A 24,799-nucleotide genomic window follows, 5' to 3' on the forward strand; every position below is an offset into this window, starting at 1 on the left:
ACTAAAAATTCTTAAAAATTTAAATGCCTACTAAGGGTCTTCACTTTAAGGTTTTATTAAGCAACTCAAACCAAACATTTCCCCAAATAAACTCCTGCTCTCCCACACTTCCTAGCACACCCCATCCCCAAATCCCTGCAGCTCACTCACTTATTATTTCCAACTCAGAAAATGGTCAATCGTTCCCATTGCCCAGGTCTAAAACCTTGTGTCATATCCTTGGCTCCAGTCTTTCTCCTACACCCCAAATCCAAACCTAGCACATTCTATTTTGTCCGTCTAGAATGCCTGTCCCCCAGCTCTATCTGCATGACTTGAATTTCTTCTTCATCAAATCTTTGCTCAAATGACACCTTAGTGAGGCCTTCTCCCCTATAGCTGCAAACCTACCACCCCATACTCCCTATCCTTGTTCCCTACTTTGCCACTTATCATGTGACATATATTTTCTTTATCTGCTCCCACAAGAAGTAAGCTTCAAGAGAGAACAGATATTTGCTTCTCATTGCTGAATCCCCAGTGTCTGGCACATAGAAGACAGTCAAATGTCAGTTGACTGTTTCCACAAATTATACATACATTATACATGCAAATGACATACTCAGGGTTGCAAACGAAATATACTTAGAAATCACTGATGCGTTAGGGGAGTGGACTGAATTTTTTAACAACAACAACAACAACAAAATTGGTAAAAGAACAATTATTAGCATTGTTTTAAGTGACCAATACAGCATTTGAAGTCTAGTCAGAATTAATCTTTCACAAACACTTTGGTTTGGACATCCCTGCTCTAGCAGACAACCTTTCTCAAGCTCATCCACTCCTGTCCCCTTCTCTTCCTTTCACCATGGCATAAAATTATCCCAATAAAAGTAGAAAATAAACTCTAATGTAAACATTAATTGTCACATTCCCTGGATTAAACAGGCTCTCAGTTGTTTTGAATTAACATTTCATGAGCACATTATCAGTCTATAGTCATAAAGTATCTATTTTCCATTTCTAAAGACCCGTGATGTCCAACATGTGGCATCAAAGTTCATTTAAATAACACAAAAATCCAGTTCCGCAGTTGCACTAGCCACATTTCAAACACTCGATGCCCCATGCAGCTAGTGGTTACCGTACTGAACGGCACAGATATTGACGCTACAGGCAGCTCTGCTGGGCAGCTCTGCTAGAGATTTTTTTTCCTAAAATTTTATTTCAAAGTATAAAAATGATTCAACTGAAACACTGGCAGGGTTTAGTCTTGTAATTTTCAGTTCTCTATGTCAGTGATTCTCAAAGTATGGTCCGCAGACCAACAGCAGCGTATTACTTAGGAACTTGTTGGAAATGTGAAATCTTGAGCCCCAGCAATTGGTCTTAATTTGCTTTAATGAACTCTCTGGGTGACCCAGCAGATTTTGAGGCATACTCAAGTTTTAGACCAGGGTTGGCAGTCACTTTAGAGCAGTTATCAATACAAACATAAGCTCTGAGGTATTATGAATGTATCATTACAATCTAAAATAATCTATAAATATCAACTGTGAAATCATACTTCTATCATGTCTTGTAGAAGAAAAACCTCAGTAGGCATTTTCAATAAAATTAATATAAAATATTAAAATGAAACCAATCATGAACCTTATTTGAGTAAAAAAATTAAAACTGTAATTTGCTTCCTCTTCCAATTTGCAGATCCATATTCACTTCAGTATCAGCGTTATCACATTTTAATCTTTTTCTACAGATTCAGTTAGAAGCCTTTAAGTGAGGAAGAATACCCAGTGGTGCAATTACCAGGAAAGAGTGAGAATTTTTCAATGTATGCCAACTGAAATTTTTATGTGAGCAAATATTAGTGCTATTAGTGAACTATTAAATAAATATGAAATCTATTGGCTCAAATTAATTCATCTAGAAGTTGAAGCTAAAGTTGCAAAAGTGTTATGAAAAAGGCTAAACAATCTACCTACATTATTTCCTCTTATTAATCATAGAACTAGTATAGAACTAAATATCAACATCCATGTATGTTAAATATTTCTCATTAAATTTTCTGACAGGAAAACAGTCTTAGAAATTTCAGCTAAGAATACATTTAACGAAATACATTAAAAATAATTACAAAACCACTGGGAAAAGATCTAGTTTTGGCTTACTACAAATTTGGCCCAAAGAGGAGAGTCTTCAAGAGCCTGATTGATTACAAATTTCTGCCACAGCCAAGTGTTTACTGAGATAACCTGCTCGTGGAAAATTACTTAATCACAATTCAAGTACAGAATGTTTCAGGTGCGTAGGCACTAGATAATTTTAAGAAGTTTTATTAAAATATTTACAACATATTGAACTTCTGGTCTACTCGAACCTAAATCACTCTTAACACTGCCACTGCACATAAGTTTCCATTTCCAATCAAGTATCCTTCCATAAACTGAATACTGGCAATGTTAGACAGGGCTTTTAAACATAAACATTCTTTGAACATATATATATATATATATATATATACACACATACATATATAGCTAAGTTGCTTCAGTCATGTCCGGACTCTGGGACCCCGTGGACTGTAGCCCGTCAGGCTCCTCTGTCCATGGGATTCTCTGGAGGGCAAGAATACTGGAGTGGGGTTCCATATCCTCCTCAAACATTCTTTACTAAACACTAAGGACACAGTCTCTAACTTTGGAACATTGTGTTTCTTAAAACACACAAAAAACAAATGACTAACATTAAGTACTGGCCATGTGCCAGCCAATGTTACTTATTTCTCTCACTAACCTTGGTATTCCTAGCATAGATCCAAGCATATAATATATACTTAATTGGCATTTATTTTTTAAAAAGTAATGATAATTAAGATGAAGGGATTCAAAGATACTAAAAAAAAGAGAAAAAAGTCCCGGCCCTCAAGGAGGTTACAAATCGAATTCCGAAACACGACACACGAAAAGCTAAACAACCTATAACAATTAAAAATACCACGTGGCAAGATTGTGATTATTTGCAAAGTCAGTTGCAAAAAAGAGTGCTGTAAATTTCTCCGAAGAGACAGTATTATAGACTGCGGTTCTTCTGGTCTCCCGACCAGACGGCGACACTATAGTTCAATTTAAAAAAAGAAAGTGACACAGCACTCATCCCACCCTAAAATTATCATCAGAGGAAGGAATACAATAACCAAAGAGAACGGTGTAAATAAAACTTCCATACACAGCTTTTAAAGCATACGATGGCCCTGATAAAAGTGAAAACGTGCCACAGAACACAATCATTCCCTGGATCTCCAGGACCTCTGAAGGCTCCTGAAACACAAGTCTCTCAAGGAGAGCATCCTTCCTCCTTTCTCCCTACGAAGCTTGCCACTGGACAGCCGTCCCAGAAATTTCTCCCAGCATCCGCAGTGACAGCAACTCTCATCTTCCTCTCCCTCCCCTCGCCAGTATCAGACGGCGGCATCTCCCGCCAGGGGAAAAAACGGAGGGCGGGGGGTGGGGGAGGCAGAATAGGCGAGAAAGCTTGCAGCTAGACCGATTTAGGACGGGAAGAGTAGGTGTGAGGACGCGGGGGTCGAGGGCGGGGTCCTCCCAGCTCCAGCTCCAGCCTCTCGGAGGCCTGGTCAATATCCCACTCCCCCCACCCCCAACCAGGGCGCGCCCCTCGCCCGCTGGACCTGAACCGGGAGGCGACGGACTCGAGTGACAGCCCCACTACCCGTGCGCCCACCCCCCAGCCCCGTCCCCCAGGCCCGCGGACAGACGCCTGCCCCCGCCCCACGAGCAGCTGCCCCGAGCTCCTTCTCTGATTCCAGTCCACATCGCCGATGAGTGACAGGTCCCGGGGGAGGCAATCGCCAGCGCTGCTGCTCGGGACCGCGGTTGCAACCGTGGGCCGAAGCCCTCCAGCAGGCACGGGGAGTAGACAGAACGTCCCGGGAGGCCCCAGGGGACCTGGACCAGGCCTGGCCTTCCCCGGTTGCCCCACACCCGGCGGGGGTGGCACTTACTGCGGAGGTTGTGGATTAGCTCCGAGTGGCTGGCGCCGCCGGATTTCCAGGCCATCGCTAAGCACACCCGGAGCAGGTACAGAACCACCTTCAGCGCGGCGACGGTGCCCAGCAGCTTCCCCAAGAGTGAGACCACCTCCCACACGGTCACCGCCCCGTTCTCGTCCCCGCTGGAGCCGCCGCTGTTACTGCCGTCGTCGCTGCTGCCGCCACTGCGCGCTCCCGGCATCCCCCGCGGCACGCATGCGCTCTGTGACGCCGCGCGGCCTCGGGCGCGGCCGGGTGGGGCCGGAGGCGGGGGTGGCCTCGCGCCCCGCCGCCCGCGCGAGGGGCTGCTGCGGCTGCCTGAGACTGGCGGCTTGGCCTCGCTGAGTCAGCGCCACCGCCGCCACTGCGTGGCCTTTCTGAGGCCTCGGGCTGCGCAGCGCCTCCTTGCTTGGGTTTGCCCTGCGGTCAGGCGGGGTGGGCCCCAGCGCGGTCGGCCGCGTGCCTCACTGCGGCTCTGGTCACCGAGAGCGGTGGCGGGATGGCAGGGCGGGTGTGGTTCCGAGGCTGCCAGTGGCTCTGCAGTCGCCGCTGGGTCAGCTGTTGCGAGTGGCGGGTCTGCTCCTATAGCTGTCCAGATTGTTAAACGGTGGGCTTCCTCCGTCCTGCCTTCACCCAACCCAATAGAGTCAGAGCTCCCTATGGTGGAGCCTGAATATCTTAAACGGAGGGCAAACGTCCTCTCTAACCCGAGTTACTCCAGGCTCTAGTTGACAAGTACATTTAGTGTCTGGTTAGCAGAGACTTTGGGACCCTGATTTGTTTCAGCTCTAAAGCACAAATTCGGGGAGTGGAAGAATACTGAGACACGGCTTGGAGGGTGAAGCACCGAGAATGCGTTTCTCCTTAGGAAAATGCACTTGCTTAAAAATATTACAGTAGCCTATGGCGACTATGTTTTTCTCCTAAGACAAGTGTGCGTTTTTAGCTATTTAACCCTCACAAATTCCACCATTAGACTGGACTCCGGCTTTGCTGCTATCAGCTATGCAAGACACTGAGTGAAACTGACAAGGAACATTGCCAGTAGAATCCAACTTGCTGACTCCTAATCAGAACTGAGACTGGAAGGATCCAGTCATCATTTAGTCCCAATAAACTTAAGGAAGGAAACAAACCTATGTAAGGACATTGATGCTATTGCGTCAGCAACAATGCTCAAATTTTACTTCTAACCAGACTTTGGCAAATGTTGTGTCTATGTAAGTATATATGTATATATTTCCAATCCAAAATATACTTATATATTAACTATTTCATGGGATTCTGCGATAATAACCGAAGCAGCATTCTTTACTTCAATATTGGGAATATTTTAGTCAGTTTGGGACTCAAAATTGGAACTGGGGGGTCTTCAGAATTACAACTCCAGTTTCTGACAGTGTGTGTTAGCACTGAAGAAAAGGACTTGCTTGGGGGGAAAGGAAAGAGAGGTTTTGAATAATACTTTGGTACATTAATGGACGTAATTCCACGAGAATTTAAGGATTTTGAATCTTTTCTATGCGTGGTGAAATGCAAGCCTACTTAGGTGTGGCTACTGGCTCGTTTCTCTTGCATTGCTTTTATATTGTTTTTGCTCTTAAATTGGCTTTACATTACAAATTTTTTTTTGCGCCAATGTATTGTCTCTGTGTTCCTATACCGATTTTGCAGATTAGAAGCTGGTCCTATAGCACAAGGACGGGCATGCTCTTGCCTTGCTTCAGACCCGCCAGGGTGAGGAAGGGCGCCGTATCTTCTTTGCTTGTGGGGTCGGGTTGTTCTTTCCCGCACTGCCGACTGAGGAGAATTGTCTCTCTGCAGCCACCGTCCTTCTTGAGCTCCGGTCCAATCAGGGCTCAGCGAGAAGGGGCGGGACTGAGTGGCGCGCGCTGTACTTCGTGCTGTGCCTGCCTGGGTTGCTCTCAGCATGGAGGAAATTTATGCTAAGTTTGTGTCACAGAAAATCAGCAAGACCCGTTGGCGACCATTACCTCCAGGGAGCCTGCAGACAGCGGAGACTTTCGCCACGGGCTCTTGGGACAATGAGGTACCCCTGCGCCCGGCCGGGATTCCCTGCCAACTCCTTCCAGGGACCGCGCCCCCGGCCGTCAGCGCGCGAACTCCGGTTTCCTAGCTCCTCGCGCGGTTCTCTGTCTCGCGAATGCATGTCTCACGCTCGGTCGCCTTATACCTGAGAGCCATCAGTGGCCTCGTTTCTTGTGTTTTTGGCCGCCGTTTGCCAGGGATGCTTTTAAAGCAGGGTTGATTGAAGACAGTGCACATTTCAGTTTTGGGGAGTTTGACGTATATTTCATCTCAAGATGAAATTTTCTGCTTTTCAGGAAAACTATGTTTCACTGTGGTCTATTGGAGATTTTGGAAGCTTGGATTCTGATGGAGGATTTGAAGGAGACCATCAATTATTGTGCAGTATCAAACATCATGGTGATGTAATGGATTTACAAGTACGTCTGTTGTAATATCCAAAAGCTAACTTTTAAAAAATTGAGAGTAATACATTGAGAGATGTGAAGGACTTTAAAGTTTGTCTAGTCTTACCCTGGGTTTACAAGAACTTGAGTTCTCTGTGGGTTATGATTTGCCAGCGTCATATAGCTGGTTATGGCAGAATCAGCACTGGGGAAGGGGATGTGAAGTTGATCGTAGCTTGTTTGTTTAATTGACCATCTACTGTGTGCCAGGCTGTGTTTACATAAGTTAATTTCATTCTCATGGGATGCTGGTGAATCAAGTATTGTTCTCTCTTATGAGAAAACTGAGACTAAGATCTTTTGAGGATGGACTATGTGACAAATACTGTACAAGGCACTTTACATGTTTTTGCTTTTTGAATTCTCATTTTACAAGTTTACCAAGGCTTGGAGAACTTAAGTTGGCCAAGGTTTCAAAGCTGGTAATAAGTGGTGGGAATGGAATTAAGTTTTCAAATTCTGATCTGTAAGGCTTCAGAGTCCCTGCATTTTCTTCTGTGGAAAGCTGCCTGATCCTGGGAATTATGCTCTCCTAAACCTTTATGGTAGTTGTACAAAATTAAATCAATTGTAGATGAACAGGTTTGGGGAGGGGGAAATTATTGTTGTTTATTCTTCATGAAAATACTTTTATTTGTATAGCAGTTTTGACTTTCACATTTTATTTGCTTAGCATCTGTAGGCCCTTTGCATTTTAAAATTGTTACACTGCTAACTGAGTTAGACAAATGGGCTTCCTCCCTGCTGATATTTATGAATTTATAACATGCAGGAATTTTCTGTTTAGTTTCTTGACCAGGAAAGAATTGTAGCTGCTTCATCAACAGGATGTGTGACAGTTTTCCTCCACCATCCAAATAACCGGGTAAAGAACTTTTGTTTGAAAACTCAGTTTGCATTTTAATTATTTTTAGGAAGGTTTAGAGAAGGCTGTACTTAATAATGACAAATAATAATTAAGTTTTATAGTCTCAAAAACTATAAAAAGGAGGGGGAAATGTCATTGTATTACCCATGTTTTAGTAGATTAATTCTAGAACCATTTCTGTGTGAACTTTCATTGAAATTGGGTAACTCTTCAATTTTCTTAGGTTGAATGTAACAGTATGGTATTCTGGCAAGTAATTTATCTGTAACTCTCTTTTAAGATCCTCCTCTGGTTGTTTGAAGAAAGAGCACTTTCTAGCTCAGGCATCATGAGAGGGAGCAGGAACAGCTGCTTTCCTTCTGTGGACAGAACCTAGGTTTTAATTAGAAGGAAAGACACACTATATGAAGGCTTTACACTTTTTCAATGCCGTCCTTGTATGTCAAAGGCTAAGAGTGCTGACCTTCAGAGCACAGTGGTAAGGGCAATCCTTTAAAATAGCCCCACTTGAAGTAACAGTTTTAAGTTGCTGGAAGAGAATGCTTATTTAGATTTGGATATTAATAAAGGTCATCTTACTAATAGGCATACCTAGTGAGTATAAGACCCAGATCTAGTTAAATGTTATTCTTAACAGAGTCATTTGGAAAGCCCTGCAGAGATTTATCTCTTCAATGTAGGTCAGTTCCCTTAAGAATTTAAAGTTGCCTTTGAACACATAATTACCTGATACTTAAAAACTGTTTCTTTAGTTTGAGATAAGTATGGGATATTATTAAACGGTGTTTATTTTGAATCTAATCTGGTGAATACAGAGCTTTAATGGAAGTATTTCCTAGACCTTAATACTTGGAAATACAAAGGGAAGAGAGTACTATTTTTCTAGAAAGGTATGAGACACAGTTTTAAAATAATAGTTTAGGTGGGGAAAGTGCTAATTTTTTGGAGCTTTGCTTTCATTAATCATAGCCTCATTTCTGACACCTAGACCCTGTCAGTCAGCCAGCAGTGGACAGCAGCTCACTACCACACAGGTCCAGGCAGTCCTTCCTGTAGCAATGCACCATGCACGGGTGTTGTGTGCAACAACCCAGAAATTGTTACAGTTGGAGAAGATGGCCGGATAAATCTCTTCAGAGCTGATCACAAGGAAGCTGTAAGAACTATAGGTAAGAAAAATCATCTTTCTTTGGTCTATCTTACAGTAATTGAGCACCTCCCATGTGCAATGCCAGGGGTTTAATGTTTGAGGGATTTAGAAATATACAAAGCAGGATCTCTTTATCAAGATAGTATGTTGATAAGGCCTGTATGAAGGACTGACTAGAAGAAAGAGAAATTTGTGGGGAGGAGGGTTGGAAGGAATTCTCGGATAAAGAATTGAGGGGCAGGGCAATTCATTTAATCTAGATTCTAGACAATAAATAATACTAAGAAGTGGCACACCAGATACAGGGAATAGCATAGAGGCAGGGTAAGGCTGTGCAGAGAATGACAGAAAGTGTAGTCTGACCTGACTTTAGGTATTTGTATAGGAGAGTTGAGAGACAAAACAAGAAAGGTAAATTGCAGTCAGGTTGTGAAGAATCTAATACATATTTTAGGTAGGCGGCTGAGGAGCCTTTGAAAGTTTTTGAGCAAAGGGGTAATGTACCCACATCATGTTTTAGAAGGATTATTTAGTGCAGTGGTAGTGGCTTAGTTGCTAAGTCATGTCTGACTAGTGTAGTAGTTCTCAACCATATTTTGTACAGACTTGCCTGAGGAGATTTTTAACAGCCCATCACCCTAGACCTCCTGAATTAGAACTTCTATGAATTGAGCCCATGAATCAGTTTTTTGTATTGTTATTATTTTTAGTTCTGAGGAATACCATTTGTTTAGCTTTGCAAGACTGCTGGCCTGGTGACAGTTTGGAGGAGGGTCACAAAACAAAAGTCTTTAAGTATATACTAAATAAAGATGTATAAGCTTAGACACACTAGGAAAAACAGAAGGACCATTAAAGCAAACAGGAAGAAGTTCATGGCAGAAGAGAGAGCTGATAAGGATAAAGATGAATCTATTTGAGATGAGTCAGCAGAATAATATAGGGTCAGAATGAGCTCTGTAGGAAGCTGTGGTGTTTGGCCCAACAGAATGAAGGTTCTGGAGGAAGCAGTTCAGTTCAGTTGTTCTTTGTGACCCCATGGACTGCAGCACGCCAGGCTTCCCTGTCCATCATCAATTCCTGCAGCTTGCTCAAGCTCAATGTCCTTCGAGTCAGTGATGCCATCCAACCATCTCATCCTCTGTCACCCCCTTCTTCTCCTGCCTTCAGTCTTTCCCAGCATCAGGGGCTTTTCCAATGAGTCAGTTCTTCACATCAGGTGGCCAAAGGATTGGAGCTTCAGCTTCAGCATTAGTCCTTCCAATGAATATTCAGGACTGATTTGCTTTAGGATGGACTGGTTGGATCTCCTTGCAGTCCAAGGGACTCTCAAGTCTTCTCCAACACCACAGTTCAAAAGCATCAATTCTTCGACATTAAGCTTTCATTACAGTCCAACTCTCACATCCATACATGACTAGTGGAAAAACTGAGTTTTGACTACACAGACCTTTGTCGGCAAATAATGTCTCTGCTTTTTAATATGCTGTCTAGGTTGTCTAGGGTGAAGCAGTGGTGGGAGATAAAATTGGATTATAAAGGGACTTGGACAGCTATCTCAGAAATGGAGGGTAGTACTCTTACGTGGAAACAGAGAAATATGTGAAAACTTAGTCCTCTATTTGGAAAACAGTTCAGATGTCGTGTGAGTAATATAATTTTTCTACCAAAGGAGAGTCCATTTTAACATATGTTCCCATATTTTTCCATAGAAATAAAATTGTGACTTATTTAAAATTTCACTTATAATCTTTCAGTCAACAGAGAAGGCTGTTTAAGGTATTCATTGAAAAGTGGTGGCCTGTTAACATACCCTGCGGTTTTCTTGATTTACAGACAATGCAGATAGCAGTACACTCCACGCTGTAACCTTCCTTCGAACTCCTGAGATTCTTACAGTAAATTCAATTGGACAGTTAAAAATATGGGATTTTAGACAACAAGGAAATGAGCCCACTCAGATATTATCACTGTAAGTTTTGATTTGTAATTTCAATAGTGTAAAACAAATTTGTTTACTTGTAGCAACTAACTTTATAAGCTATATTGTATTTTAATTGCATGTTAAGAGTAATTTCTGATTAACTTTGATAAAGCAAATATTGTTGACCCTTGAACAATATAAGGGTTAGAGTCACTGAACCTCTATACACGCGAAAATCCATGTATACTTTATAGTCAGCGCTCCGTATTCCAGGAATCCTCTGTACCGAAGGTTCTATCTTCCCAGATTCAACCAACCTCGGATCATGTTGCAATGTACATTTACTATTGAAAAATACTCATATGTAAGTGGACCCGTGTTGTTCAAGGTCAATTGTATAATTTGATGGGCTTGATAATACCTTGCTGCATTTAATAAATATTTGTAGTATTGATTCAGAAGTTTATATTTTCTCTTTGAGGTGTATATTAATTAATGGGGCACTTATTTTTGCTCATCAGATGATCCTATTAATAGTGAAATAATACACTCTCGATGTGATTGGGAGGAAAATATGGTCCAAGATACTTTTTCTAACAGAAATCCCCTTTCTATGTGTGCAGTCTCCCCTTCTCTAGATAATAGTATGTGTCAAACTGAAAAATATATATGTAAACTAAGCATTAAAAAAGACAGAGTAGAAGTAAGAAGTATGCTGTTTAGTTGATATATAATGCTTTTTAAAAGCTAAGAAATGGGAAGCAACCTAGATGCCCATCAGCAGACGAATGGATAAGGAAGCTGTGGTACATATACACAATGGAATATTACCCAGCCATTAAAAAGAATTCATTTGAATCAGTTCTAATGAGATGGATGAAACTGGAGCCTATTATACAGAATGAAGTAAGCCAGAAAGATAAAGACCAATACAGTATACTAACGCATATATATGGAATTTTAAAAGATGGTAACGATAACGCTATATGCAGAACAGAAAAACAGACACAGATGTACAGAACAGACTTTTAGATTCTGTGGGAGAAGGTGAGGTTGGGATGTTCTGAGAGAACAGCATTGAAACAAGTATACTATTAAGGGTGAAACAGATCACCAGCCCAGGCTGGATGCATGAGACAAGTGCTCAGGGCCGATGCACTGGGAAGACCCAGAGGGATGGGATGGAGAGGGCGGGAGGGGGGATCAGGATGGGGAACACATGTAAATCCATGGCTGATTCATGTCAATGTATGGCAAAAACCACTACAATATTGTAAAGTAATTAGCCTCCAACTAATAAAAATAAATGGAAAAAAGAAAAAAGAAAAAAAAGAAAAGCTAAGAAATGGAAATATTTTGCATATCTTACCATCAAATTTTCTTGTTCCATTTATGTCCAAATTGAAGAGAGAATGAATAACTCTAGCCTTTAATTCCCCCTCAGAATTCTAGTATTTAGAGGTATATTTAATGAGAGATCTTGTCTGGAAGATCCCATGGACAGAGGAGCCTGGAGGCTACAGTCCATGGGGTCGCAAAGAGTTAGACACAGCTGAGCAACTTCACTTTCACTTTCATATTTAATGTAGTCAGGTTTTTGACATAATTGAAGTTTACCCAGTAGCTCCAGCCACAAAATTATCATTTAGTTAATGGGATGACACTTGTTTCATGGGTTAGTCAATGATTAATTACACTTTACCACTGTTTGAAGTCATTGTATTTCCCATTAAAGGACTGGTGACCGAGTGCCACTCCACTGTGTTGATCGACATCCCAACCAGCAGCACGTTGTAGCTACTGGAGGCCAGGATGGAATGTTGAGTATTTGGGATGTTAGACAAGGTACAATGCCTGTGTCTCTGCTGAAGGCTCATGAAGCTGAAAGTAAGTCTTGTGAAGATACATGAAGTTTTTGGCGGGTGAGCTATACAATGTAGTGTTAGCAGATTTCCATAAATGATACATATGGATCATTCTACAGCAGAACTTTTGACTGGATTGTATAGATTTATAATAATTAATGGAGAAGGCAGTGGCAACCCACTCCAGTGTTCTTGCCTGGAGAATCCCAGGGATGGAGGAGCCTGGTGGGCTGCCATCTTTGGGGTCACACAGAGTCGGACACGACTGAAGCGGCTTAGCAGTCGCAGCAGCATAATAATTAACTCCTTTTTTATTTGACATTTACATTCTTTAACATGTTTGTTATACATAAAACTGTAGTGATTATCCATATATATTTATCTTTATGTGCTTATTTTTTAGGATAATTTTTAGAAATAGAATTGATGAGTCAAAAAGTTGGCATAATTTTAAAACTGTGATTCATGTTGACAAATTGTTCTACATAAAAATAATAACCAGTTTATATTGTTATACCCAGTATGTCAGAATGCACTTTTCCCATGCAAAATGCAGGTTGTTATTTTTAATATTTGCCAGTCTGTGTGTTCTTCAATTTCTTATTATACCTTTTTTTTTTCTTTTAGCAAGAACAAAAGATATAGGCTCATGCTTTTTTTGTTTTTTTATTTTAGTGGAGATGTTTTGCTGAACAGAAATGTTTCATTTTATCACCACAGGTCAGGGTGGATTATAGCTTTAAATTCTGTCTTAGGAAAAGTTGGTATTAATGCTTGAATAAAAGTGTAGAAGAGCAAATGTTATACCAGTATTGTAACTTCGAAGCTAAAGTTTCACGTCATTAATACTTGGGGAAGATAAATAGTTTTTAAGATTATATATAAGAAGCAAATAGAAACTGTTTCCCTCTTCTAGGTATGGCTCTGTGGGGCGGGGCGGGGGGGAAGGGGGGGGATGAATAGGGTATGCATCAGAGTCTGTTGTTGCTAACCCAGTGGTAGTTAGAATTATAAACTTTCAAAGCTCTTCTCACCAGCCTATTTTTAAATGCCAGCCTGTATTGTTAAGCAGAACACACTAGTGGCTTGTAGTGTATTTCGATTCATCTTGACTCTTGGCTAGAGGTTTGTTTTCTAATTGGAAAGTATATAAATACGTAAGTGTCTAGATTTGGGCAGCCTGCAATGGTTCTATTAGGCTTTTCTGTTTTACCTTGTTTTAGTGAAACAGCATGAATGTACTTTACACAGAGAGTCATCCAGAATACATTCTTTTCCGGAGGAAGGTCACCTTTTTGTTCTGCAGCATGTTTAATTGTGGTAACTGTCAGAATGAAAATGCCAGCTTGCAAACATGTGCCTTGCACTTTCTATATGACACTCTGGGTGCTTTCTGTGCTGCCTCTGTAAGCCTATCTAACCCAGGATCACAGAAGCCTTTCTCACAGACTCCTTTTTTTACCTTCATGCTGCAGATAACTTCCTGAGGAGCCCTGGCCAGTCCTTGGCTCCCAGGTGTCTGTTGGCACACAAAGTTCCCTTGATGTTTAGAGCTTGAGGCACCCCCAATCCCAAGTTGGCTTCTTAAAAGTCCTCCATCTGAAACTGGATCCAGATTCTTGAAGCCTTTCCAGGTTTTGGCTTGTTGAGAGCTAGTTGCTATTTCTGTGATACAGAGCAGAGTCTTGGCATGAGCCAAAATTGGACTCTGCCTCTTAGAACTAACTTCATTTGTATACTGCTTTTATGGTCTTCCCTCTCTCCCTTTCCAATAATAAAACTTTCAAATACTAATGACATAGAAATTGCAAATGAAAGAACTTAGCAATTTTCAAAAAATCTTTTCAGAATTATCCCATTGTCATATTGGGTTGGCCAAAACTTTGTTCGAATTGCCATAAATTGATATGGAAAAACCTGAACACACTTTTTGGCCAACCCAATACTCTTCCATATAAAAAAGCAGTAGGTCAGATGACTAGTGTTTATGTTCATTCATTTGCTGGCCCGATACACGAGTAGATTTACTTGACCTCTTTATCCTATCTACATGTTTCAGCCATTTGGAGCGTTATATTATGCCTTCTCTTTGACACTGAAGCCTTTGATTTTTATCACAGGCTTGGAGTTTGAAGGTGTTTGATGGAGGTTAATGGACGATATGCCTAGAGGTAGGGTTTTGATGTTGGTTTAACGACCTTGGCTCTTATCTCACAGTGTGGGAAGTTCACTTTCACCCATCCAACCCAGATCACCTGTTCACTTGTTCTGAAGATGGATCTCTCTGGCACTGGGATGCCTCCAGAGACAGACCTGAGAAGTCGTCACTCTTTCACCAAGGTAAAATGTTTGGATGAAGGTTCTTGTGGGCAACTTGAGATGATATTTTGATATACCAAATGACAAATACTCATATTTTTAACATTAAGGAATGACATTAACATTAATGTTAAATAATTTTAACATTAAGGAATAACATTAAGAATTCCATTCTCTGGCCTCAGGGTAAATTTTAGTATCACAGGGCATGAAATCGATCAGCTGCTGACCACTGTACTGCTGATGACTAGAAATGCTATTAGCTGGCTAACTTTGTAACTACATTGTTGTGGGCCCTCATGCCACAGAATAGGCACTGATCACTCTCTTATGTTACATTGTCAAAGGTGTATGACAAGACAAAAGTTGATCTTTTATGTATTAAGGTACTGGTTTCTCAGAATAAAAGGCTCTGTCTCCTGATTAAAGACAGGTAAGTAAAGGCTGGGCTTCCCAGGTGGCGCTAGTTGTAAAGAACCTGCCTGTCAATACAGGAGACCTAAGAGGTGCGGGTTCAATCCCTGGGTTGGGAAGATCCCCTGGAGGAGGGCATGGCAACCCACTCCAGTATTCTTGCCTAGAGAATCCCATGGACAGAGGAGCCTGGTGGGCTACCGTCCATAGGGTTGCAAAGAGCTGGACACGACTGAAGCGACATAACACAAATAAAGGTCATCCAGAAACTATACACCTAAAATCAAGAAGTACTTTTATTTCTATCTTTGGTATTTTCTAAGCTTCCTGTTTTTGAGCTTGCCTGTGACTGCAAACTTTGTTCAATCACTCAGCAAATGTTTATCAAGTGCCATGTGCTAGGTACTCTTCTAGGTGTTAGAGCCCATGAGAGTGAGCAGAAAAGCCTTGAGGCACGCAGAGCAAATATTCCAGTAGACAGTCAGTAGATGATGTTTCAGTAAAAGTTCAATCAGAAGAGCAGAAACTACCCTGGGTTTAGAAGGAATTGTTTTCATGTGTGTTGGGCTAGAAGAACAAAGAGCAAATAGCAAAAAGGAGGAATGCCCAGAAATGAACAGTTGTTAATAACCTCCGATGTCCTGTTAGAAGTGCTGTCAGAGTTGGTTCTGGATCAGCAGAAAAGGTGCCACCTCAGCTGGGGCTGGAATCACTGTATTGTCAGAAACCTGGAGCTTTTTCCCACCCCCACCCTACTCCCCACAGCCTCTCTGCCTTCGTCACCCACAGTAGTTATCTCCCACACACAGGCTTTGCCTGGAAGGCAGATGGCAAGGGAGCCTTGAAAAAGGAATTCATTCCTACAGTACATAGCAGAGCACAGCAAAGTAGCAAAGGAGACAGAGCAAAACGGAAAAGAACTGGATCAAATACCCTGATGACGATGCAGAAAAGTGAAGAGAGTAGGATGATAAAAAAAAATTAATTGGGGAGGGGCCACTTGGCAAAGGAGAGATCTGAGCAGAGACCTGAAGAGATGAAAGTACCAGTCACAGGCAAGCATTCCAGGTAGAGGAAACACCAAATTCCAAACGCCTGAGGCTGAGAACAGAAAAGAGCCAGTGTGGCTGCCGCTCAGCAGGCAGGAGGGGGAGTAGATGGTAGGGAGGAGCTGAGGAGCAGGGCTCTGCAGACTGGGAACGGGACTGAGATTTCCTTCTGACGTGACCGAAAGCCACTGGAGAATTCTGAGCAGGCAAGTGGGGTGATCTGTCTTACGTTTCCAATCACTTTGGCAACTGTGGGGAGAGGGTTGGAAAAGTGGAAGCAGGGGGACCAGGAAAGAGACTTTGCAGTGGGTTCTAATGTTCATTTCACAGTATTCTAGAGTAATATGAGACATCGGAGCAGTACAAGGCAAACAGAAGCTAAGAAGGAAAAGCCCAAAACTTCTCCAGAAAAATTCTGGAAAAGTATGGAATGTGCAGAGCATGGAGTATGCCTGTGTTAATAACTTCATGTATGGAGAAACTAATAGTTTTATTAGTTTCTAATAAATACCCAGGAATAGCTAAGCACTTGGTTTTTTATTTCTTCTTCTACCCCCACTATCTTGCATTTGAGATTTTATAGTTTGAAGAATGCTGGTTAGATTAGAAATAGTCATTTACTATATCCTGTGTCTGGTATTGCAAGGAACAGTATTAGACACTGTGAAAAAGTAAAATAATCTATACAGCCTGCTCTTAAGGAATACTTAATTTAGTTTTAATTTAGGAGAAGGGCCACAGAAAGTTAAATCATGATATAAGAAATGTTGCAAATAGTAAATTATTAGGGGTGCATACAAGGGCTGAGGGTTCCAGGAAAGAGAAGAGAAGCATGAACTAGAGTCATCTGAACAGACTTCTCAGAAAAGGAAGTTGAGCTGGGCTTTAAGAATCAGCAAGATTTGAACCCACTAATTTTTAAACTTCAAGGTATAAGAGACTTTGCCTTGTATTCCCAGCACTTAGCACAGAGCCTGGCATATAGTAGGTGTCAACCATTCATTGAGAGTAAATGAAATCTGTCTTTATTTGATCTGGCAAAAAGTAGAAAGAAAATTTCAAATGAAGGCTAAAACTGAATTAATTAATTCTATGTTAAATGCAGAGCACTGTCAGAGATAAAAGTTTGTAATTTGGTAGTGTTCTAAAATTCTACTTTTAAGAACATTTACCTAAAATAAACGCAAGAATAAAAGGAGATCTATAGCAAGTTGATTATATTTTTATAAATATACAAAAGATATACTTTTAGAAATACTCAAATACATCCAGAAATTTTCTCATGATCACTTCATTTTTTGATTATCTAACTGTTTAGGTTTCTATATATTATCTACATCTGTTCTACTTGTCCTCTAGCCATTTTGCTACATTTCTGAGACTTTCCATTAAAGTATAACCAGGAAGACAGGGTCAAAATGAATCCTGTGCTTTGCTGAAGAGCTCAAGTTTGAAAGCCATGTTATCCCATGAAATGATGTTTAATATCACTGACTTAAAAGCTTTTGGTCAAAAACGGTGATGTGTTATAATGGAATCATCAGCCTGTATTCTTGAGAGTTAAAACAAATTTATATCATTACATTTTTTAAATATTAGAATTTCAGATATTTACTAGTATAAAATTGGTCTTGAACAATGTTTTCCCCTTTTCTTTTTGTTCCCAGGAGGAAGAAATAGTACTTTTTTGTCTCATAGCATTAGTAACCAAGCTAATGTTCACCAATCTCTTATAAGCTCCTGGCTCAGCACTGATCCTGCCAAAGATCGTATTGAAATCACAAGCTTGCTCCCTAATAGGACTTTGTCTGTGAACAGTCTGGATGTTTTAGGTCCTTGTCTTGTTTGTGGAACGGATGCAGAAGCAATTTATGTTACTAGACAGCTTTTTTCATGAAGATACTAAAAGATTTCAGGTAAAACATAATACAGTTACAGCCTTTCAAATGCCAATTTCTGTGCAAATTTTTGTTATTGGAAAATGTGAAATTTGCAAGGGGAACATCTGTAAACTATTGTTAATGTTGATGCCCAGTTTGTTAGTAGAATATTGCTCTAATAGTTGCTGGAGTTTGATTGATGACCCATGGCAACAGAATTGAAACATGTGGCAGAACATCAGAGGGATCCTTGTTCTGATAAATGCACTGCCTTCGGCACCATTCTAGACAGCTCATGGAACCAACTCTCCATTTTTGATGTTGTAGGGCTTACTAATGTCAAACCACCAACAGGTTCTTTTCCTTTTTATCAGCAGTATGTGGGGTATGGTATGCCCCTCCCTGGTGACATTTTCCAATACTAGTATTTATTCTCTCTTTACTGCAAGTATTTCTTCAGTCCTTCAACATTTTAAACTTTCTTCAGTTAAGAATTGAGTAGAGCAAAAATGACAGTTTTTGGTAGTGTTCAAATTTTTTTTTAAGTGAAAATGTTTTGACAGGTTCCTTTATTAGAATGGGTTTGAATAGAACTCTGTCATTTCCTTAGACCCAGCTTTGTTTCTCTTGAAATGAAAAAAGACAAAATACATTTTTCCTAAGGATTTTTGCTTTTATTTAGTTTTTTTACACCATAGTTGAAAATCGCTGAATTGGACACTGTGCAATAAAATAGGATTTGACATTGGTAAGTGAGCCAGCTTCCAAACTAAAATTTGAGAGGTAACATGTATGAGACTAGTATAATGATGTGATAGGAGTAAAGAGTTTTGCCATCCTTAATTTTAATATTAATGATGACCTAACATATTTTGAGACAGTTTTATGATACTGTCTTTGCAAAGTTTGTTAAGAGTAAATGCATCATTGAATTGTAAAGACCTTAATGAAAGATCACTCCTGTTACACAGGAAGTATATGTTTATTTACTTTACAGTTCCAACAACAGTTAACTATGAGTTTTTGTCTTTCTGGCCCAATAAATATTTTCAGTTTTTTTATGTTGACTTACTCTCAGGATTTTGGGGGTTTGGAGTTTTTTTGATCTACATTTTAAAATAGAATATATATATGCATTTGTTGTTCTGTATATATATATTTGGCTCAAAAAGTAATTGACTAAAGATATTTAGTAACTTTGAATTCCAAAGAATCAAAGAAGGAAAAAAATGTTGCTGATAGGAATTTTTAATCAGTTTCTAGTTTTATTGCTGGGGCTAATTTTTAAAACTTTGTTATTACAAAAGCCATTCATTACAGAAAAAGCAGTCAAAAGAAAAATTAAAGTACTGATAATCTCAAACAGACACAGTTCTTTTCATACCACTTTGTATCCATTAATGTTAATAATTTTTCATAAATGAAATATACATGTTATATTTGTGAATGCACATTCTCTCGCAGTAAATACATGGATTCGGTAATAAAAGTATAGCTAAGAATTGTCCTTTTGGCTTCATACTTCCCTTTATATGAATGCCTTGCTGCAGCCCAAGCGTCAGCGCCCCTCTCACTTAGCAGAGGCATCCTCGCATTTCATTCGGCAGCTCAGCATCCTTGCTTTGAACGGGCCCAGAGTTGATCCTCATTCCTGGGAGACCCTGACTCCCAAGGGGCACATTTTCCATGTTCAGTGAATGGCAAATGCTTTGTGGCTCTGCTTTAATCATATTACCTGCTGCTGAAAAGTTGGAAGGTTTCATGAATGCTGTTAGCACCCTTCTCAATTTCCAGCAGTAATGTAAATAATTTCTCTTGATTGTTATAGTAAATAATCGGTAGAGGGAGCAAACCAGGCTTATAGGCTTAGCATACTAGCTTGGACTGGAAACAAGTTTGAAGTTTGAAGCTTTGATTTGATTTAAGGGTATTTGTAACCATAAGTAAAAGAAAGTACATTTGAATAGTGTTACATTTTCTATCAGTTGATGAGTTCTGCCAGATGTAATAAGAAACATAAGCTTTATGTAGTATAAATAAAACCCTTATTTATGAATTTGTTCATTCTCACTGCTTTCATTCATGCAAGCTATCAAATAGTTTCTTTTGAGGGCTCTAGGATCTCCAAGGTGAACGATATCTCTGAAGGCATCTCCAACCTAAATTTAATCATCACATCCACAGATTCCCAATGAAAAATTTTCATCCAGCCTCTACTTGAAAATACATGATGATAAAGTCTCCCATTTCCCAGTGTAGCCTCCTCGTTTGGACAGCTGTAAGTGATATAGCACATGGCAAGGTTTTAATGTGTGAGTGGGGTCCTAAACAATCCTATAAAAAAGGTAGAATCATTATTGTGTGTTAATGAAATGATCATGTGAACCTACTACATAGTAGTAGGAACTACTACATAGTAGGTTCACTATGAGACAGTCAACCACCAGTCATTTGATGGAATTTCCATTGTGTTGGAGTACTTTACTGTAAGTTTCCACTAAATAAATGAATTTTCACATACTGAACTGAAATTTGCTTCCATTTGTCGTCTTTACTCGGGAGCCACAGAAAGCAAATTTAATTTCTTTCAGCATATATTCAGATATTCAAAACTACATATTGTAGCTGCTTTGGGGTAAACTTTTAAAATCTCTTTAGTGGTTTCTTGTGGGCAGGTTCCCTGTCCCACCTTTTCTGCCCTTTTTGGCTAAATCCGGCTTACCTTTCTGAACTCCTTTTAGGTGTCATTTTCTCGAGAAACCCTTCGCTGGCCTCTTAACAATCTGGGCTAAATTGTACTGTGCATCAAAAGCCCATTGTGCAGAGCTTGTACTGTGCTTACTGCCATCTGCTGAGCAGCCTGTCTCCCTCTACTGGACCATAAGCCCAAGAACAGGGCCCATCTCTGAGTTAACACAATATCTGATAATAGTAAGCCCTGAATCAGTCTGAACTAAATTAAATTCACAATTATGTTCTCCCTTTTTTAAAAAAATGCCTCGTTTGCCAAAGACCACCATTAAAGTGTGACTTCCAAAATTAATACTTTCTCAGTGGAATCTGCCTTGACTTGCTAAGAGTATGACAGAACTCTATCTTGGTTCTGGGTACAATATTCCTTTGTAGTGGCTGTCTCAGCCTTTTCTAACTATTTTGACACTTGTTCGATTAGACTGCTAATTTAACTTACACCTTTAATTTTTCACACCTGATACTCCCTAAACCATACTTCCCTATTCTAAAGTTGATGCCAATGGTTTTGATTCTTGGAATGGGTACATCCTTTCTGGTTAATAAGACATGTGTTATATCACTTTACAAAAGAGCTAATGATCACCTTTCAGTCCTTTCTGCAGAAGCTGATCATTTTAGAATTGCCCAGCATGTTTGTTGCACCTTCATCCCCTTGGGTTAAATGGACTATAATGCTTACGCACACTCCTAGAGTCTTCCCAAGTATCAGTGACACGCAAGTCATTAGTATTCGGCTACAGTTGTTGTTGATTTTTGACATTTGGCCCCATTCATTTATCTTGTTCACAAGGCTACTGTGAGAAAAACACCTGTGCTGTAGCCATCATCCCAGCCAAATTTTGGCATAATTGAAAAATTCCTTGTCCCTTGAGAATAACACTTCTATTTCACAGTAGTGTGGAAACGTCATCCATTTAATAATCCATTCTAGAATTTTGTCTAAGAAGCATACTAAGTTCACTAGTGTATAATTTATATCAAGCCTTCATTTAAGCTTATGGTGTCAAGATATCTAGCTCAGGCTAGTTAGATGATCTGAAGCAGTAGATGTGCTCTTGTTTTACAGATAATGAAATCTGGGTAGAGCCAAATTATGATATGCAACTGTTAAACTATTTCATTGGTGTCATTCTGAACCATAATGTTAAGTGGCAATACAGAATAAAATAACTGAGACTAACAGTCTCAGTAGTAAAGAATCCACCTGCCAATGCAGGAGACACAGGAGACTCAGGTTTGATCCCTAGGTTGGGAAGATCCTCTGGAGGAGGAAATGGCACCCACTTCAGTATTCTTGCCTGGAAAAATCCCATGGACAGAGGAGCCTGGCGGGCTATAGTCCATAGAGTCGAAGAAAGTCAGACAACTGAGTAACTGAGCATGTACACACATACTTGACTACAGTCATCTTAACATCAAAACATTTTCAACACTTCACTATATTAGAAGAGAAAGCCACAAAGGAGGGGGTGGTGAGAAGACGGAATTAGGGAGAAGAGACTAAAATCTAGCTGATCAGGTAAAAAAATTTAATTATAAACAAACTCATGACTGGACTTGGGGGGAAGAACAGTTGACAGCCCAACATAGCCATCAGATATGCATCAGTTTTCAAAACAATTTTTGTACAGACCATGGAAATAAGCTAAACTGTAATTAATACCAAACTAAAATACTAGCTGCAACAAATCAAAATACACTATACTTACTCCTGTATAGTATGGAATCAAAATTTCTTAGCTAGAGATCCTACAAGCAAGGATACCTCAGTAGTAAGGAGCACAACTCGAACCCAGATTTGGTTTCTAACAACATTCTCCCAATAAAAGGAACCAAGACTCCTTGGAGGGCAAGAAATAAATCAGGTAGTTTAGAGCATTTTGCAGTGCCAGAAAGTGAGAAAGGTTTTTTGTTATTGTTTTTGTTTTTTTAAGCCCACAATGATGGGAGTATGTCACAGGGACACAGAAGCTAACTGGAAGAGCTCTTAACAGCCAAAGCTGGAAAAATTTGATCAATTTTAAAAACTCCCAAACTATTACAGAAATATCCATGAGTCCACACTAATAATGTTTGAAAAAAACTGGAGAGACAAATCTGCTCAGAATTCCAAATAATTTATGTAGATTCTCTGCTCTCAAAAAGGTGGAACACAATTCTCCACTCCTAAGTGGAGAATACGACTACTCAGTTTAGAACCTTCCCCTAAGATATTCTGAACTGGGAAGGCCTGTGTTCTCAGGACCACAGTGCTCTGCAGACTTCTTCCACGTGTGCTGCCTCTGTTCCTACAATCCCAAGCATGACATTTGACCCCTTACATCTGTTGATAAAAACAAAATGAGACAACTTACTCTACATAAAATAAATAAGCAACAAGGATTTGCTGTATAACACATGGAATTACATTCAGTATCTTGTAAAAACCTATAATGGAAAATAATCTGAAAAACATACACATTTAGAACTGAGTCACTGCCGTACACCTGAAACTAGCACAATATTGTAAATCAACTAGACTTAACAACAACAAAAGCAAAATAACCTTCTTCCATGAAGCACTGAAGAGCTGAATAGGCCAAAGCTGGACCCAGGGTTTTCCATCACAGCGACACAAAGACCTTCAAACACAATGGCGTGTATTGTCATTCTTAAGACATCCAGCACTCCTGGTAGGTATTTCCCTTGTCTTTCGCTTCCACCCCCTCCCAGTCTCTGCCACTTTTCATGTTGTTGGTTAGTTCTTCTCTTCTGAGCACTCCCTCTCTCCTTCCCCTGCTCTTTTCTCCCTTGGCTTCACAGGAGTAAACCTCTTAATATATAGTGAAATTTCCTGAGCTCCTTGAATTATCCTGGAGTTTTCCCAAAGACAGTAGTTTTTGGAGATATCCACCTTTAGGTTTAGAGAGATGAAGAGCTTAAGTTCTGAGGGTTGGTGACAGAGGTGACAAGGTTTAGAGAGCAGTCTGCTCTTTCAGATACATAATCCTTCTAGAAAGGGCAAGCAGGCCCGTGAACATATTAGATTGACAGAAGTCATAGAATGTTGAGGCTGAGATAACCTGCAGGTTACCTAGTTCTCCAGTTGAAGACAGTTAAGACCTAGGGCCACTTTGGCTCATATTTTCTACAGACTCTGTGATTGTGGAATATACATTTTCAACCAACCTCTCCTGGAATGTAATCTTTTAACAGAGGGTTTCACATTTGAACTTCTGCATACAGTAGCCAACAACGAATTCAACATCAGAAAAAAAGTCTTAAAAACAAATAGTCTCCTCTAGTTAAAAAAGGATGAGATATTTGAAAATACTAACTGTATATATTTTTTAGAGGCAGAATCGGCAAAGAGTCTCTGTACAATGGGTGGAAAGGACCTTTAAACATCATAAACTCAATGATCCTATCTGAAACTTTTAATTCAGTCTAACAAGAAATAAAGCCTCTTCTCGCGGTCATCATTGTCCCAATTACGGCAATAATGACTTCCTCTTCTACCGATTCGGTTGGCCGATCAAAATTTCTAAACTCCCTAGTCTGTCCTGGTTCGAGAATATATTAATCCGGCTGATTCAGCAAATTCTTAAACTCAAGAATTCACTCGGGGATAGTGCTAAGCAAAAATCTACTTATTTCAAAGTCTCTAGAAATCCCGAATCCCAAATGTCCACAGCTAGGTTTCAGAGCTCACTGCTGTTTCCTTTTGAGAATTAAACTCCTTCAGATACGCATCTTTTGTTCTATATTCGGCCTCAGAAAGAGCTCAAATTAAAAAAAAAGAGAGACACTGAAATACATGAGTGGGCTTGGGAGGAGGGAGCCTGACGCCACCAGACTGGGCGAGTCACCTGGGCAGCGCGAGGCGGGGGCGACGCAGCTGGCGGACACGCAGACTAGCGGGCGACCGCAGAAGGAGGGAGGCCGCAGGCGGCGCGCTCGCTCCTCGCCGCCAGGCGGGCAGAAGCCCCCAGTCCTCGGCCCCCGCGCAAGCGACGCCGGGAAATGCCCACATCCGGGAAACCTGCAAGGGAGTGCGGCGGCGGCGACACCG

The 24,799-nt window shown here is 40.4% G+C and overlaps 2 protein-coding genes across 7 annotated transcripts in view; one reads left to right on the forward strand and one right to left on the reverse strand.

The window, feature by feature from the left end:
- Window positions 1-4,249, reverse strand: part of PCMT1 (protein-L-isoaspartate (D-aspartate) O-methyltransferase) — a 43,060-nt gene extending 38,811 nt beyond the window's left edge. For 2 of the 4 annotated variants that reach the window (XM_065931156.1, XM_065931157.1), the window contains exon 1: window positions 4,004-4,248. In XM_065931156.1, the coding sequence (XP_065787228.1) occupies window positions 4,004-4,232 (229 nt within the window). In that variant the 5' untranslated portion in view covers window positions 4,233-4,248. Of the gene's footprint in view, window positions 1-4,003 lie in introns of all 4 variants that reach the window. The other 2 variants (XM_065931154.1, XM_065931155.1) reach the window with 2 other exon arrangements.
- A 429-nt stretch (window positions 4,250-4,678) lies between these two features.
- Window positions 4,679-19,496, forward strand: NUP43 (nucleoporin 43). 3 transcript variants are annotated; one of them, XM_065931152.1, is made up of 10 exons: window positions 4,679-5,250; window positions 5,705-5,767; window positions 5,994-6,080; window positions 6,376-6,498; window positions 7,313-7,390; window positions 8,382-8,562; window positions 10,380-10,515; window positions 12,203-12,354; window positions 14,550-14,672; window positions 17,782-19,496. In XM_065931152.1, the coding sequence occupies exons 2-10, from the start codon at window positions 5,738-5,740 to the stop codon at window positions 18,009-18,011; spliced, it is 1,140 nt and encodes a 379-aa protein (XP_065787224.1). In that variant the 5' UTR covers window positions 4,679-5,250; window positions 5,705-5,737; the 3' UTR covers window positions 18,012-19,496. The 3 variants fall into 3 exon arrangements, with proteins under 3 accessions (XP_065787224.1, XP_065787223.1, XP_065787222.1); XM_065931151.1 differs by lacking the exon at window positions 5,705-5,767 and having other exon boundaries at window positions 5,855-6,080; XM_065931150.1 differs by lacking the exon at window positions 4,679-5,250 and having other exon boundaries at window positions 5,728-5,767; window positions 5,855-6,080.
- The last annotated feature ends 5,303 nt before the right edge of the window (window positions 19,497-24,799 follow it).

Source organism: Muntiacus reevesi, chromosome 3 (genome assembly GCF_963930625.1).
Source record: "Muntiacus reevesi chromosome 3, mMunRee1.1, whole genome shotgun sequence".
NCBI classification, from domain to species: Eukaryota; Metazoa; Chordata; class Mammalia; order Artiodactyla; family Cervidae; genus Muntiacus; species Muntiacus reevesi.

Bases quoted from the DNA above. Each gene is read 5' to 3' on its own strand.
- NUP43 (XM_065931151.1), top strand. From the start codon at position 5,961: ATGGAGGAAATTTATGCTAAGTTTGTGTCACAGAAAATCAGCAAGACC. The intron at 10,516-12,202 runs GTAAGTTTTGAT...TTCCCATTAAAG, and splicing joins CCCACTCAGATATTATCACT to GACTGGTGACCGAGTGCCAC. The intron at 12,355-14,549 runs GTAAGTCTTGTG...CTTATCTCACAG, and splicing joins GAAGGCTCATGAAGCTGAAA to TGTGGGAAGTTCACTTTCAC.